Genomic DNA, 18,568 nt, shown 5'->3' with positions numbered 1-18,568 from the left:
ATGACACGTTGAAACAAAATTACATAATTTAAAATAATTTAAAACTCATAATGTGTTCCTCACTATTGACACACGGACAGTCCAAACACCCCAAGATCACAGTGGTGAACCCCAACCCAATCCCAGAAATATTAAACCCCCCGTGCAACCTCTAGTGAAGGAAGACATTTTGTCATAAAAGCAAATTTGAAATACGAATAAAATACTATTAAAATGAGATAAAAGTATGATAAAACAATGAGATTAAAAATTTCCTCACTAGAATACGAATAAAATACAGTCCATTCCGGTTATTTGGAACACATCGGGACTAGTGCATTTTGGCCCGATTAAGCGGCTGACCCAATTATCTGAAGTTTCACGTAAATAGTTAAAAATACAATGTACCCCCCCCTTACAATTGGTTCACTGTACAACTCTAAAGCGTTTAGGGCATAAGCTTCAAGCTATGAAAGAGTCTAGAGTCTAGACTATGTATAAATATAGTGCAAGCGCATCAGAAATACATAGCTATATCTGAATAAATCAGAATATTAGTAAAACGGCATCGTTTTAAGTTATATCTCATATTGTGAATACCTTCACGAGTTGCCATGATATTGCACTACTTCGAATAAGTAACGCTTCACCTAAGAAGAAGACTAATGTTACTTATTCTAATAGACTAATTAGAAGACTGTCACTGTACAATCAAATCAACATTACGACGAACTCAACATAGTAAAGTACCGTTCACTATACGATGTGCAGTAAGCGCCGGTCATCGTGATCATGTTTGTGAATTGAATTTTAATTCTATTAAACAGCGATTCTAATTAGCGAAAATAGGAGGAATATTATCCACAGGCTATAAAAGCAAAGATACATATATTAAGCACAAATTTACCCTTTATTACCTTACCAGTTAAAAAATTAAATGATATATGAGAATCGGAAGAATATGCGTGATAATCGGAATAATTAATACGTATACTAATTAGTTGACATTTCTGTTCACTGACATTTGTGGGTGGGGGTTAAAATTTAAAACAGTAAAAAGATAAGCAATCAATAACAAAGAACACGGCACACACAAATTGCAAGTAACACAATACATGCAAGTGAGAACGGAGTAACGAGTTACAAAGCTTTAAAAATAGGAATGAAGAGAAGATCTGAAAATTAATTTTTTTATATGATTGAAGATTTCATGGAAGTGTAAACACATTTCACCATAATAACCCACAGAATTCCAGCTGTCGGTATTATCGCAAATTCAGTAAGATCGAGTTTACTGTCCGTTTATGATAAATTTCACTAACAGAAAAGCCCAATAAACAGGTGGCTGCTAATTGTTTTTATTTTTTTATGGTTGTGACCTCCAGAATTTCTACCGAACCAAGTGGTACCGTTGGAGACAATTGTAGAGTAATCTCCTGCCCCGATTAAACGGCATGCTGTCCCAATTAAGCGAAGTAAACTCTGGCTGTTTTCTCGATTGGTTTCTGTTTTTTAAGATTTGCCCCAAATAAACGGCTGCCCCGATTAATCGGTGGCCCAAATAACCGGAATCCACTGTACTATTAAAATGTGATAAAACAATGGGAGGAATTCTTTAATTTCATTATTTTATCGCATTTGAATAGTATTTTATTCATATTCCAGTGAGGAATTTTTTTAATTTCATTGTTTTATTGTACTTTTATCTCATTTTAATAATATTTTATTCGTATTCCAAATTCGCATTAATGACAAAATGTCTTCCTTCACTAGAGGTTGCATGGGGGATTTAATATTTCTGGGATCGAGTTGGGGTTCACTGCTGTGATCCTCGGGTGTTGGACTGTCCGTGTGTCAGTAGTGAGGAACACATTATGAGTTTTAAATTATGTAATTTTGTTTTAACGTATCATTTCGTAATTTATTCGCATAAGGAGATTTGGTAAAGAAGAAATCCTACTGACTGAATAAAATGTAACTCCGTGTCTATTTCTAAAATATTAATAGAACATAAGAAAAATTTGTAATATGTAAGCTCTCATTTATGTAGCTTATTTTTAATATATCCCTATTCCAGGAGAGGACATGGTTTTCAAGGTGTAGTTAAACGTTGGGGATTTAAAGGTGGGCGAGCAACACATGGTGTCACGAAATCTCATCGAAGGCCTGGAAACATCTCAGGAGGGGTAAATTTTTTTCAAAGCTTTAAAAAATAAGTTAAATTTTGCCATATCGAATTTAATAACTGATTATACAAGAAAATTGGATTTATTTTTTCCTGAAAAAAATATGAAAAAATTAAAACTTACTTTTTGTCCATTATATTTTAGAATGTAATTTTGCAAAATAAAATTGTTAGTATTGAAATTAAGAATAAAGATATTACTTCTATCAACATTTTTTAAGAAAAAAGATGGAGTTTGGAAGGGGAAAAAAATGCCAGGTCACATGGGACAAGAAAGGAGAACACTCAGAGGTCTAAAAGTGAGTACGCCATCTTGGACTGTTAATAAATTTTCACTTTTTTATAATTAGCTTAAATAAATAAATATATTTATTTATTTTCTTTCTTTCTTTTTTTTTTTTTTTTTTCTCGTGTTCTTAATATACTACTACTTTCCACTGTCACATATCTTTGGTTGTATATAGGTTGGCATCAAACATTTCTGGGCAGTTCAATGCATTGGTTTCCAAACCTTTTTTCTGGACCACCTAATGATATTTCTGTGTATTGTATAACAGTTATAATGTTAAACATTGTTATTCAATGGATGTTAAATTATGTGGAATTCAGTTTTAATACAATGGATGCAATAGTTCCTTGCCAACTGCTAGAGATATGTTTCTAAAAAGAAGAGCCATTGTTGGCAAGAATGGTTCTATAGAAAATAGGGAATTAGGCCAAAATAAAAAAAATATATATATAAAAAAACAATACACTTCACTTTCCACTTCTTAAAAATGATAAGATTGACAATACTAATTTTAGCCAATTGTGATGAGGATAGCAAACTTCTAACAAAGCTGATGCTGGGGAAACAGGCTTAAGGGATGTGTTTACAGTAATACCATGAGTGTTGTCAATAAAATGGTTGATTTGGAACTCCTGGTCAGGACAACTGAAGCTGGCATAACAGGGCGAACAGAAATGTAGTGCCAACCAGAAGTAAGGAATCAGTTTCACTGTGATTTTATGTAAAATGTATTTAGGTTAGGAAGGATGGATAAGATAGTACATAATAGTAATAGAGGCATGTGATGCAAGAAAACAAACATATGAGCTTATGTAACATCAGCCAAAAAAAAAAAAAATTCACACAACCATTCCCTCTAAAAGTTTGTCCAGTTCCTCCTTGAATTTATTTAAGCTATCAACTTCCACAAAGCATGGAAGTTGTTCCAGCAATTAACCACCCGCTGGCTAAAGGCAAATTTCCGTACATCTATTCTACAGCTGTCTTTCCTCAATTTGATTTATGCTCCCTCAGGTTCATAATTTGAGCAAGTGGAAGAATCCCATCAGAATTCAGCATGCTCAACCCATTCAAGACCTTATTCACCTCAATCAGATCACCTCGCAGGTGCCTAGTCTCCAGCCACTGCAATTTGCAGAACTTAAGCCTCTCTTGGTAAGAGGAGCCCTTCATTTCCCTCACCTATCTTGTTGTCCTTCTCTGTACATGCTCAAGGAAATCTACATCCTTCCTAAAATGAGGCCTCCAAATCTGTACGCAGTACTCAAGGTTTGGCTTGACCATTGCCCTATACAAAGGGATAATCACCTCCTTTTCCCTGCTAGCAAAATTCCTGTATATCATTGACAAAACCCCATGACCCACTCTTGCAGCCTGTTTGCATTGCTCAGTAAACTTCATATCTGACTGCACAATTACTCCCAGGTGTTTTTAATTTTCTACCACCCTAAATGTAGTACCACACAGTTGGTACATTCCTCTAGGGTTACTTCTACCCATCTGCAGTACTTTGCATTTGTCAATGTTAAATTTCAGTTGCCACTTCTCAGCCCATCTGCCCAAATTTTCTAGATCCTGTTGCAGTAGCACACTGCCATTATTGTCATTAACAAATTTGCCAACCTTTGTATCATCTGCAAACTTCGACACTAAGCCTGATATACCTTCATTAATATCATTGATAAGTACATGTTCGTGTCAGACGGCACCTGGGATTTCTCCCATCTCCACCATTGATAAGTACAGTAAACCCCCGCTATTCGCGGTATCTGTATTCACGATCGCCGATTTAATATAAAATGAAACCTAAAAAAATGTGAATTTTAAAGAGCCGTGAATATTTTCTGCCATAAAAAACATGGGCGTGGCTGAAATTATCTTTCCCGGTCAAAACAGCGCTCAGTGGGTGGGGGGAGAGGGGTGACAAAATCGCAAGCGTGGATGTTTCTCGCTAATCCTTGTTCAGTATGTGTTACGCGTTTGTCATGGAAGGTTTTGTCGTTTGCTTTTAATTTATATGTTTATAAATTGAATAAATTTATCAATTTATAAATTGATATACTTACAAAAATGATAAATCTACCGTTTTGCAGTGTAAAACAGACTTTTTCGAGTGTATTAACGGAAGAAAGTGACTTTATTGTGGACAAGTTCTTTCTAACCCCTACAAAAATATGGCTACGAATAAAAAGAGAAATGTGAAAATATCAAAGGTGATGACATTGGCGAATAAAATTGAGTTATTAGACAATTTCTAATGGTGAAAGTGTCTCCTCAGTGGCAAAACATTATAAAATCAATGAGTCAATGGTACGATCAATCAAAAATTTGCTTTGTAACTCGTGATGTTAAATTATAAAAAATGGAAAAAGCTTTAAATCTGTGGAAAGAAGACCGAACTCAAAATAAAATTCCGTTAAGTTCACTCATCATTCGTGAAAGGGCAAAACTCCTTTATCAACACTTTAGCGAAACTAGTGATAGCACTGGCGTGATGTTTTTTTTTTTTGCTAGCAAGCGAAGGCACTGGTTTGAAAGATTTGTTTGAAATTTCTAATAAATATTACATTTAATATTAAATTGTTTCTTATTTTCATTTCGATGCCATATGCTTGCATTTCACTATGTACTGTCTATATACATAGTCATATTATGAAGGTACATATAATACATACATGGACAAAATTTTAGACTAGTTTTTCTTGTATATTTCATACTTTGGAACGGAACCCCTTTATTACTATGGGAGCCATAACTCAGTATTTGCGTTTTCGGTATTCGCGACATTTCTCAGGAACATAACCCCCGCGAATAGCGGGGGTTTACTGTATATGATATCAAAATTATTTTTTGCATCCAGTTCCTTTGTAACCACATCACAGTATCCGATCAAATTTGTCAGACAAAACTTTCCCTTAACAAACCCATGCTGTGTCTGAATAATTGCTGCAGTCTTGTCTAGATAATCCTGCAATGCATCTTTAACGAATGAGTCCATTATTTTACCTAGAACAGAAGTTAAACTAACTGGTCTGTAATTACTCGTGTCACCCTTCTATCCCCCTTTGTGAACCGGGGATACAATTGCGCAACTCCAGTCCACAAGTTCACAGACTGGAGATGTGCAATTCTTGGACTTCCCCTGAGTCCAAGAATGCTCTTATAATTATGGCTAAGAGTTTTCTTAGTTCCTTTGCTGCCTCCTTTAATAAAACTGGATAGATCCCATCCACCTCCAGGTGCCTTTCTTATATTTAACTTCAACAATTTCTCCTCCACTTTGCTGTCAGTTATTACAAAATCCTTAAGCACCCTGTTACAATTTGATAAACTTATGGCATTTTTCTTCCTTAATAACTCCTCATGTATGAATGTAGATGCAAAATACTCATTTAGTTTGTTTGCTATATCTGGACAGGATCATCAACAGTCAAACCATCAAGTGGACCAATCTGATTCATCCCCTTCCTTTTAGAGTTTATATAAGTAAAGAAATCCTTCTGTTTTTCCTAGCATCCTTCGCCAAAGATTTCTTGTAATCTGCCCTCATATTGCCTAATCTCCTTTGTGACTTGATTACAGACTATCTTATATCTGACATAGGCTTCTGTGTCACCTGATAATTTATATGAATCCCATGCCTTTTTCTTCTTTGCCACTTCATTTGACAAGTCTCTTTAGTTCATTTGACAACAATTTAGGCCTAAACCTTGAACAATATTTCTTAATAGGTATGAAAAATCTAGTAGCTTCCATGATTAATTCCTTGAATGCTTCCCACTTAGAATTTGCTGTTGGTAATATCATCAGTTAGTCCCACTGTACAGAATTTAAAAACTGTCTGAGACCACTGTAGTCACCTTTTATGGAAGCAAAAACCCTTTCCTTGCCCCTGATGGTAATTATATCTTTAAGTAAATCCCATATCAGTATACTGTGATCACTGCCACCTAGTGGTTGCATTCATAATCACGAATTATCGCTGCTGATAACCAGATCAAGAGTATTACAATCTCTGGTTGCCTCTCGAATATGCTGCTGGAGAAAACAGTCATCCAATAAATCCACAAAATATTGCTAGTGTGCGAGTGAGCAACCCACAAGTTCCACTCAATATCTGGGAAGTTAAAAATCCCCCAGGCGCCAGGTGGGAAGAAGCAGCAGTGCGTAGCACACACTTCTTGATTAGACCGATGTTTGAGCACGTCACCACCAAATACGGAGGATGCGGAAAGGTCAGGGAATGACCACTGCATATTCTCAGAGAAATATGGCCTTAGTTTCTAATGCTCCTAAAAACCAAAACAACAACAACAAAAATCCCCCATTATAAGACATTCTAATTTATTAGCCCACTTTATTCCTCTGTACAATTGTTCGTTGTACTCATTCAAGTCATTAGGCCTATAACACACTCCTACTCTTATTTTTGCTTTCCCAGTGCTTATGTCACACTAAAAATGACTCACCATTGCACTGTCTGTCCATCTATGTCAACTGGATGCACTTCCTTTGATTTTATGTTTTCTTAATTAACAGCATAACCCCTCCTCCCTTCCTACTGTCTCTCCTTTCTGTATACATTGTACTCTGCAAATTCCAATTCTGCATTCCTTATATCTGTGTGACACCACCTCTCTGATATCCCAACAATATCCACCTTTGATGTCTTGACCAACGCTTCAAATTCATCAAATTTATTTACTGTACTTCTAGCTTTAGTGTACATGCACTGTTCTTATTCTTAGTTACCCTTAAGACATCCCATATATTTATTTGTTTCATGATGATTGCCATCAGTCCCTGAAACCCCCAGCACCCCTCACTTCAGGCTGCTACTCATTCTAATCAAAGTAGTGCAAGAATCACCTTCACCTCTGCCTGTGGCTACTTTTAACCTTTTAGTCTGTGAATTCCCCCCAAGCTAGCAGTTTTCCGACCCACCTAACACTGCCTCGATAGCATCAGGAAGCACTCTTGCATGTAATCTGAGAAAGAGGAAGAATCCCATCAGCATTGAGCTTGCTCAAATGATTCAAGACCTTATACACCTCAATCAGATCACCCCTCAGGTGCTTAGTCTCCAGATGATGCAGTTTGCAGAACTTCAGCCTTTCTTGGTAAGAACATCCCTTTGTTCCCCTAACCAATCTTGTTGCCCATCTCTGTACTCATTCTGTCAACTCTGCATCCTTCCTAAAATGAGGCCTCCAGAACTGTATGCAGTACTCAAGGTGTAGCCTAACCATTGCCTTATACAAAGGGATAACACCTCCTTATCCTTGCTAGCAAAATTCCTGCTCTGGCAGCCTGTTTGCGCTGCTCAGAGAATTTCAATACTGACTGCACAATTACCCCCAGGTCTTTTTCGTTCTCCACTACCCTGAGTGTAACCCCACACAGTTGGTACATTTCCCTGGGGTTACTGCTACCCATAACACCGAACCCTGGAGGACTCCACTAATAACATTAGTCAACGAAGAGCAATATCCGCTGATTACCACTCTCTGTCTTCTCCAATTCAACCATCCTTCTTAGAAAACAGAATGGTAATCAATGGACACTGCTCTTCTTCGACTAATGTTTTTAGTGGAGTCTCCCAGGGTTCAGAGTTGGGTCCATTGTTGTTTTCTGTATTCATCAATGATATTGATGATGGTATATCAGGCTTAATGTCCAAGTTTGCAGACGATACAAAGGTCAGCAGAGTTGTTAACGACACTAATGACAGTACGTTGCTGCAACAGGATCTAGAAAAGTTGAGCAAATGAGCTGAGAGATGGCAACTAAAGTTTAACATTGACAAATGTAAAGTACTGCATATGGGAAGCAGTAACCCCAGAGTAACATATCAACTGTGGGGTACTACACTGACAGAGGTAGAGAGTGAAGAGGATATGGAGGTAATTGTGCAGGCAGATATGAAGTTTTCTGAGCAGTCCAGACAGTCTGCAAGAGTAGCTCACGGTGTCTTGTCAATGATATACAGGAATTTTCTAGCAGGGATAAGGAGGCGATTATCCCCTTGTATAAGGCAATGGTCAGGCCACACCTAGAGTACTGTATACAGGTCTGGAGGCCTCATTTTAAGAAGGATGTAGAGCTGTTGGAACGAGTACAGAGAAGGGCAACAAGATTAGTGAATGGAACAAAGGGTTGCTCTTACAAAGAAAGGTTAAGTGTTGCAAATTGCAGTGTCTGGAGACTAGGCACCTGTGAGGTGGTCTGATTGAGGTGTATAAAGCCTTGAATGGTTTGAGCATTCTCAATGCTGATAGGATTCTTCCTCTTGCTCAGAATAATCGCCTGAGAGGGCATAAATTCAAATTGAGGAAAGACAGTTGTAGGATAGATGTGTGGAAGTTTGCTTTTAGCCAGCGGGTGGTTGATTGCTGGAACAAACTTCCATCTGTTGTTGTAGAAGTTGATAGCTTAAACAGATTCAAGGCAGAACTATACAACATTTGGAACGGGTGGATGAGTAAAATGAGAAGGGGGTGTGTGTCGTTTTTTTTTTTTTTTTTTTTTTTTGACTATGTAAGCTTGCTTTCTTGCATCATGTGCCCATGCTAATTCTAATGCATTGTTTTAATTATATCTCATGTTGTGAATACCTTCACAAAGAGTTGCCATGGTATTGCGCTACCTCAAATAAGTAACCATGCACACCATGAGGCATCTCTCATATTGTGGAGTTATACTTCATAACTGGGTTATATAGTTATGCTTCATAACTATTGCAACAACAGGATACCTACTCACCCACCAAACAGGGGCCAAAAAGCCTTGAAACGGTGCCGTCTGGGTGGTGGTATCCGCCGAGAATTAGTAACAGTAGTCTTTTCCATAGGTGAAGCATTACTTATTTCAGTTAGTGCAATACCATGGCAACTCATTGTGAGGGTATTCACAATATGAAATATAATTAAAATGATGCATTAAAACCACCTTGGTAGTAGAGATGATGTTTGTGCATTACCCATGCATTAAAACTCTAATATAAATTTACTCAGTTTTCATTTTTTATTTACTTTTGTTTTGACCTAACTTTTTGGCATGTATTTTGCATCCAAAACAGAGGTATAATATTGTCATCTTTTCCTACAATCTTATTGGTTGACCCTTTGAAGAAGACACCAAGGTTGTAAGTTATGCAACAATATTCTTTTGTAGTATATTTGTATCATGTTTTTTTTTATAATTATAATTTGATTTATTTCATTTCCTTATTTCTTTTCTATTTATTCACTCTTCTCTTTCTGTTTCTCCATTAATTTTATCACTAAACTAATATTCATCAGGGTTATTGGATTTTTCTGATTATCAGTGGATCTTTCTTGAACCTCTTCCTTATTTTTCTCCCCACCCCCTTTTTTTTTGCACTTTTCTTACCCATTTTTTTCTCTCACTTTTCTTATTTGCTTATTCCTTTTTTTATGTATTTTATTTTTTTACACATATATGGTACTAACAAGTACACCATTGGGAAATATATTGTACTGTTTTCAGACAATGTGTTTCAGCATCTTGGTGTGGTGTGAAATTAGAATTTCAGTGGGTTCATAGGCAGAGTATTCTTTAAGTGTGTATGTATATAGCATCTCATAACTCAAGAGTGACTGAAGTAACAAAATTTTGGGAACTACTGGGGTAGAGCATAAACAAGTCTGTGCACAACCTACTTGACCCTCTCTCTGTGATACAGAAGCATTGAAATTGAAGTATGCAATGTCAAGGAGAATACTTTGAAGGAGATCCATCCTAATTGCTGGTAAGCATCATAATTTTTCAGATAGTTCATCTCATATATGTATACCTACTTCAGAAAAAGTTAAGAAGTATAGGCTCGAGATGTAGTCTCAATTTAATGCACACTATATAATGTTGATATTACCAAAATGTATATACAAATTTTGGTTCTCCCAAATATGAAATCCTGACTTGTTAACAAATCCTTCAATATAAATGTGAATTTCATTGCTATAAAAAAATGTTTTTGTCTCTCAAAAGAGTTATTACATGTAAATCCTTAAAGCATTCTACAAAAATGTACATATTTATATTTGCTATCACATGTTATAGAATCACTTGAATCTAAGTCTTTTTGAGAATGGATCAACTCATATACAACTCAGCAGATCTTTATCTCAATTCTTAATTCTTCCTCTCTTGAGGTTTCTAATTGGCCCCGCATTAAATTTCAAAACAGTAATAGTCTTTTGTCTGCTTGGAATGTTTGTTGTTGTTATTTGGTTTTTAGGAGCATTAGCAACTAAGGCCATATTGCTCCGGGATATGCGGTGGTCATTCCCTGACCTTTCCGCATCCTCCGTATTTGGTGGTGACGGGAACGAACCCCGGTCTAATCAAGAAGCGTGTGCTATGCACTGCTGCTCCTTCCCACCTGGCTACGGAGGCACCTTGGAATGTTTCCCTGAAACTTTTTCCAAACTACACTGCAGTTAAGGCATTAATCCTGTAAACAAAATAATGCACAACCTTTTATAGTATGGAACCATATAACCTGATAAAGCAGTCAATTTCAAGATATCCATCATTTTGAAAATATTAGCATTAGTAGAGGCATATGATGCAATAAAGCAAGTTTACACAGCATCAGCCAAAAAAAAAAAAAAAAAAACACTCCCATTTCACCCCATCCGTTCGTTGCAAATACCTGTATAGCTCAGCCTTAAATTTATTTAGGCTATCAACTTCCACAAAAAAAGATGGACGTCTGTTCCACCAACCAAACCAACTACCCACTGGCTAAAGGCAAACTTCTGCACATCTATCCTATGTCTTTCCTCAATTTGAATTTATTCCCTCTCAGGTGATTATTCTGAGCAAGAGGAAAAATCCCATCAGCATTGAGAATGCTCAAACAATTCAAGGCTTTCTACACCTCAATCAGATCACCTCGCAGGTGCCTAGTCTCCAGACACTGCAATCTGCAAAACTTAAGCCTTTCTTCGTAAGATGTTATTTGGTTTTTAGGAGAATTAGCAACTAAGGCCATATTGCTCCGAGGATATGTGATGGTCATTCCCTGACCTTTCCGCATCCTCCGTATTTGGTGGGCACGGGCTCGAACCCTGGTCTAATCAAGAAGCGTGTGCCACTCACTGCTGCTCCTGCCCACCTGGCTACTGAGGCGCCTTTCTTCGTAAGAGCAACCCTTTGTTCCATCACTAATCTTGTTGCCCTTCTCTGTACTTGTTCCAACAGCTCTACATCCTTCTTGAAATGAGGCCTCCAGACCTGGATACAGCACTCAAGGTGTGGTTTGACCATTGCCTTATATACGGGAATAATCCCCACCTTATCCCTGCTAGAAAAATTCCTGTATATCATTGACAAGACACCATGAGCTACTCTTGCTGCTGGTTGCACTTCTCAGAGAACTTCATATCTGCCTGCACAATTACTCCCCAGGTCCTTTTCATTCTCTACCACTGTCAGTGTAGTACCACAGAGTTGATACGTTGCTCTGGGTTTGCTGTTTCCCATATGTAGTACTTTACATTTCTCAATGTTAAACTTCATTTGCCACCTCTCAGCCCATCTGCTCAACCTTTCCAGATCCTGTTGCAGCAGCATAGCGTCAGTAGTGTCCTTAACAACCCTGCCAACCTTTGCATCGTCTGCAAACTTGGACATTAAGCTTGATATATCATTTATAAATACAGAAAACAATAGTGGACCCAACACTGAACCCTGAGGGACTCCACTAATAACATTAGTCCACGATGAGCAGTGTCCATTGATTACCACTCTCTGTCTTATCCCCTCAACAATCCCTTTATCCATAGCAGCAATTTGCCTCCAATGCCACACTGCTCCAATTTGCGCAGCAGTCTTCCATGTGCAACAGTATCAAAAGCCTTTCTAAGATCCAAATATATAATATCAAAGTTATTCTCTGCATCCAGTTCTTTTGTGAATGCATCATAGTATCCAATCAAATTGGTCAGGCAAGACTTTCCCTTAACAAAACCATGCTGTATCCGAGCTATAACTGAAGTCTTGTCTAGATGATCCTGCAGTGCTTCTTTAACCAGTGCCTCCATTAATTTTCCTGGAACGGAAGTTAAACTCACAGGTCTATAATTACTTGTGTCAGCCTTTGATCCTCCTTTGCGAATTGGGGTCACATTTGCACATCTCCAGTCTATGGGTATCTCCCCTGAGTCCAAAGAAGCTCTCATAATTATGGCTAAGGGTTTGCTTACTTCCTTTGCTGCCTCCTTTAATATCACTGGATAGATCCCATCCACCCGAGGTGCCTTTTTTATGTTTATCCTCAACAATTTCTCCTCCACTATCCTCTCAGTTATTACAAAATCATCTAGCTCACTGCCAGAGTTTACTTCACCTCTGGCATTCCCTTTCCTGAATAACTTCTCATGTGTGAATGTAGATGCAAAATACTCATTTAGTTCGTTAGCCACCTGAGCAGGATCCCCAACTGTGGAACCATCAATATCCAGTGGACCAGTCTGATTCATACCTTTCCTTCTAGAGTTTACATAGGTAAAGAACTCTTTTCTGTTTTTCTTTGCATCCTTTGCCAAAGATTTCTCATAATCTGCCTTTGCCTGCCTAATCTCCTTTGTGACTTGGTTACAGACCAACTTATATCTATCATAGGCTTCCGTGTCACCCATTAATTTATATGTAACCCATGCATTTTTCTTCTCTGCCATATGTCTCATTAGTTCATCTGACAACCATTTAGGCCTAAACCTTGAACAATATTTCTTAGTTGGTATGTAAAGCCTAGTAGCTTCCAAGATAAGTTCTTTGGGTGCTTCCCATTTTGAGTTTGCTGTTGGTAACATCATTAGTTGGTCCCACTGTATAGAATTTAAATACTGTCTCAGACCATCATAGTCGCCTTGACAAAAGCAAAAACACTTCCCTTTACTGATGGTAGTTACCTCTTTGAGTAAATCCCACTTCAGCACACTGTGATCACTGCCACCTAGTTGTTCCTTTATCTTCAGATTCTTAATGCATGAAGAATCACTACTGATAATCAGATCAAGAGTATTACTCCCTCTAGTTGTCTTCCGAACATGCTGATGTAGAAAACAATCATCCAATAAATCCACAAGAGCTTTGCTAGTGTGTGAGTGACCAACCCACAGATTCCAGTCAATATCTGGGAAATTAAAATCCCCCATTATAAGACTCTCTGATTTACTGGCCCACTCTATTTCCCTGTACAGTTTCTTATTATACTCATCAGACTCATTAGGCCTATAGCACACTCCTACTCTCAATTTTGATCTCCCAATGCTTATGTCACACCAAACTGACTCGACACTGCACTGTCCAGCAGTGTCGACCGGCTTCACTTCCTTGGATTTTATGTGTTTCTTAACTAATAGCATAACCCCTCCTCCCTTCCTATCCTGTCTATCCTTTCTGTACACATTATACTCCCCAAATTCCAGTTCTGCATTCCTTATATCTGTGTGACACCACATCTCTGATATCCCAACAATATCTACCTTTTGAAGTTTTGAGCAATACCTCAAATTCATCAAATTTATTTACCAAACTCCTAGCATTGGTGTACATGCAAGTATACATGCACCTGTTCCTATTCTTAGCTACCCTAACACAACCCATGTGTTTTCTTGTACCACAATGGCTCCCAGCAATCTCTGAAATATCCTGCATCTTGTTTTCCAAGCTGCTGCTCATTCCAATAGAAGCAATGCAAGAATCACTTTCACCTCTGCCAGTGACTACTGTTAATCTGTTAGTCCTCCCCCAAGCTAGCAGTTTTCCGACCCACCTAACACTGCCTTGATAGCATCAGCAAATATTCTTGCACCCTTTCTATTTAAGTGTATCCCATCCCTGTAGAAGTAGTCTCTCCTGTTAACAAGTATTTAGTTTGTTAGCCACCTGAGTAGGATCATCAACAGTTGAACCATCAATATCCAGTGGACCAATCTAATTCATCCCTGTTTACATAGGTAAAGAACTCGTTGCTGTTTTTCTTTGCATCCTTTGTCAAAAATTTCTCATAATCTGCCTTTGCCTGCCTAATCTCCTTTGTGACTTCGTTACAGACCAACTTATATCTATCATAGGCTTCCATGTCACCCATTAATTTATATGTATCCCATGCATTTTTCTTCTCTGCCATATGTCTCATTAGTTCATCTGACATCCATTTAGGCCTAAACCTTTAACAATATTTCTTAGTTGGTATGTAAAGCTTCGTAGCTTCCAGGATAAATTCTTTGAATGCCTCCCATTTTGAATTTGCTGTTGGTAACATCATCAGTTGGTCCCACTGTATAGAATTTAAATACTGTCTCAGACCACCATAGTTGCGTTTACGAAAGCAAAAACCCTTCCCTTTACCCCACAAATTTCAGTCAATATCAAAGACACTATGCAGATAATTCTTTGAGGTGAAGAGAAATAAGGAAAATACAGGCAGGACAGTGTCAAGCTGGAATGGTCAGGTGGCTGAAAGTAACTCATCATTGTATGCAGAGTCCTTATTGAAGAGATAATTTACATGGCTCACCTTTACCCACGATGATCATTATCCAACTGTAACTGCATTACAGAGACTTTGAAGTATGGCAGTTTTCTTCAGGGTCTGCTGGATCTGCAAGGTGGTTTGTATCCGGGCATATCATTTATAGAAGGCTTCATCACGAGAGGTCTTGTGTACAGCAGCCAGCTGTAATTGGCACCATCAGCATGTTGACTAGACCCACAAGCAATGGGCTATGATGCTCTTCATTGGAGAGTTGCAATACAGCCTTCAATCAGATTCTTGATGCACTTTCATTGGAGGAAACGGAATAAGATTTCACCCTGTTAGCATTGCAGAAAAGAACACAATTATAGGTGTGGTTTAATGGTTGTGTGCTAGAATCACTGTCAATGGCTGTACAGATTTTCATTTGTTTCTATGAGGAACTCTCATAGCTGTAAGGGAAGAGGTCTCAATGAGATTCTTGATGCTTATGTTCACCATTTTACAGGAGCAATTATTCCAGACTATTTTAATGAGTGATAATGCATGTCCGCACAGAACTCTCGTAGTAAACCACCTTCAGAGAAGTATATTTCGTATGGAATGGTCAACCAGATTTCCAGCCCTCAGTTCCATAGAGAAAAGTTGGAATGCTCTAGCAGGTTAATTTTCAGTCACAGTTCCTCTCAGGAACTTCACTGAGCTTGCATCAGTCCTTACTCAAGAATGGGTATTAATACCTGTAGCACTAAGCTCATTCTCAGCATGAGGTGTTGATTTCATGCCCATATTGCTACCTACACAGATCACACACTTGATTAGCTTGTGTTTCCATTGATTATTGTCATGCTCTATTTTAGTACTCCAGAAGTAATTCATAACAGTCATTTCAGATTGAAATTTGTCCACATTTTGTACTAAGATGTATTAAAATGAAAGTCTTATTGACATTTCATCATATCCTATTAAATTTTTTGCTTTACTTTCAATTTTGTGTTTGTCCTTAACTTTTGAGCACCAGTACATACTGAAAAAGTGTGCTTCCTTGCATCATTTGGCCTTACTAATACTAAACCAATCCATCACACACTCTGCAGTAAACAATAAATTTTGGCACAGCCAAAATGTGCAAAAAAAATAACAATAAATAAATGAATATTTAAATATGGGAGGTGTATGACTGAATAATGATACTATCCTCTTTTTTGTCCTGTTGTGATTATTGTTAGTTTTTTTATGTTAAACCCAAGCTATTAGAATTGCAGTATTATTCTAAATGAAAAAACTTTTCATAATCCATTTGTTTAATTTAGGATAAGAATTCTGAATATATCATAAAATCAGATATTTTAAGTTATAATGATTAGTTTTTTAATTATTTTTTTTTTACATTCTGCTTAGATCTGGAGGATTAACACCAAACATAATGTCATATGGGTCCATGGTCCAGCAGTTCCAGGTTACACTCTCAGTTATGTGCATATTATGGACAGTTCTCTTTACCGTCGACAACACACTGCAGAAAACCCACCACCTTTCCCAACATATTTTCCTCATCAGGAAAAGGAGCCTTTGCCAGAAGAGTTGTATGATGGTGAACTTCATGTATTTTCTGATCCCACCATTGAATTTCCAGCAGAGCAGGAAGCAAAATAATGTATTATGAATTAGCTAGCTTAAATATTGTGTGTCTACAAATTTACATTTGCAGTCCTGTCACTTTCTTTTTTAATCGTTTCATGAAACTCATTATTATAATGAGTTAAGAATTCAGCTTGTCAAAATGATCTATTCCTATCCCTCATATATATAATTCTGAAGATACAGCTGATGATGATATGCCTATTATTTATGTCATCTTTGTTTTATATGTACATACATCTGAAACATCTGCCAAATTGGTGTGGGAATGGGCCAATTTAAATTGAAAAACATGGCTTTTTCTCTTGCATTATGATATTTTCCTGGGCAATCCTTGAAAGAAACCAATTGGCACATGTTTACTTGTTTGTTTGTTTGTTTGTTTTAAATAATTTTTAATTAATATCATTTATATGTCCTTTCTGTACACATTGTACTCCTTGTATTCTGCATCCCTACAATGTCTGCATTTGATGACTTAATCAGCACTTCAATTTCATCAATTTTATTTACTATGCTCCTGGCATTAATGTATGCAAATATACATGCACCTGTTCTTACTCTTAATTACCCTAACACTGCCCATGTGTTTACTTGTTTCATGATGAACCACAGCATGGCTTGAAATCTCCAACACCTTGCTTTCCAGGCTGCTGTGTGTTCCAATAGAAACAGTGCAACAATCACTTTCACTTCTGCCTCCAGCTCTAGTTAATCTATTAGTCTGTGTATCATCTGAAGCTAGCAGTTTTCCAACCCACCTAATAGCATCAGAATATATTTTCCCATTAAGCGTATTCCATCACTGCAAAAAGTCTCTCCTGTTAGCAATAGTTAGTTTAAAAGAAAAGTAGTGCCAACAGGAAAAGAGATAGCACCGGTTTGTTTGTTTTTTTTTTTTTTTTTGTTTTTTTTTCTTTTTGCTGCAAAGGAAGAAATATTTTTGATTTGCTTATGTCAAGAGAGATTAGAAGTCAAAGTAATCCCCAAAAGAGATTTGTGATCTTGTTTAGAAATCTGAGTTGTTTTTGTTTTTTTTTCTTCAAAGAAATGAGGTTTGAAAGAATTGTAGTTAAATAAGTTTTCCTGCCTCACTGGAAAGTTATCTCGAGATCAGCACTTAAGGAATTGTTAATGGATATTCTAGAAATTGAAACTGTTTGTGCAAGGCAAGTTTCTCAAATTGGATGATGGAATACATGTAGTGTGCTGTCATCAACATGCTGTCATGTGGGTAGGAGTTCCAATCAGTGGAAGTAGTTTATTAATATATGAGAGGAAAAGAATGAGAGAAAGAACTGAAGTTTGGGTAGACACTGACATCAGTTGAGAAGTTAGACGATAGAGCCATCTACCATCACCTGCAGTGAACAGTCAGAGAGAAAACGGCTACCCAATTGCAAACAATTGGCAATCCATAACATGGGAACTTCTTTAGATGACTTTATCCCAGAAACAATCAAAAGTTTTGGAAACCTCAAGAGCAACTGGTTGAGTTTCACCACACTTTTCCAACAAATTTCTCTAAACATAAGTAACATAAGCCAGTATATCACCAATGGATCAACACTGACACAATCCATATTGGTGACCATTCATCGGATGGATGGTTTCAAGATAATTTAAAAGGTTGTGGTTATTGGATTTCTCCATTACTTTGGAAAGAGTACAGGTAAGGAGTGTGATGGAGCAGTAATTGGGGACAGGAGGAATATGCATCCTTTTTAGGAACTGTCTGGATATGACAAATTTCCAAGCAGAAGATAAAATACTAATGGAAGTGTAGAAAGGGATGAAAAATGGGAGCACAAACAGAAGCACAGTTTTGAGAGCAAGTGGAGAAATGTCATCAGGACTTGGAGCTTTCGTGGCATAAAGATTTTTCAGAATTCTTTTAATGTCCTTCTTTCAAAAGACCACGGGAAGTATTTAGTAGAGTGTGTTTTCTACGATAATGCATTTG

General features: G+C 37.3%; 1 protein-coding gene across 1 annotated transcript in view; it reads left to right on the top strand.

The window, feature by feature from the left end:
• The window catches only part of mRpL3 (mitochondrial ribosomal protein L3), a 62,733-nt gene extending 46,069 nt beyond the window's left edge, over positions 1-16,664 (top strand). The window contains exons 7-9 of the mRNA XM_090382390.1: positions 2,057-2,165; positions 2,386-2,463; positions 16,366-16,664. Coding sequence (XP_090238516.1) covers positions 2,057-2,165; positions 2,386-2,463; positions 16,366-16,620 — 442 coding nt within the window. The 3' untranslated portion in view covers positions 16,621-16,664. The remainder of the gene's footprint in view (positions 1-2,056; positions 2,166-2,385; positions 2,464-16,365) is intronic.
• The last annotated feature ends 1,904 nt before the right edge of the window (positions 16,665-18,568 follow it).

This window comes from Mastigoproctus giganteus, chromosome 10 (assembly GCF_048544385.1).
Source record: "Mastigoproctus giganteus isolate SK-2022 chromosome 10, ASM4854438v1, whole genome shotgun sequence".
Lineage (NCBI taxonomy): Eukaryota > Metazoa > Arthropoda > Arachnida > Uropygi > Thelyphonidae > Mastigoproctus > Mastigoproctus giganteus.
Note: the sequence above shows the minus strand (reverse complement) of the source record. Positions and strands in the feature narration are given on the sequence as shown.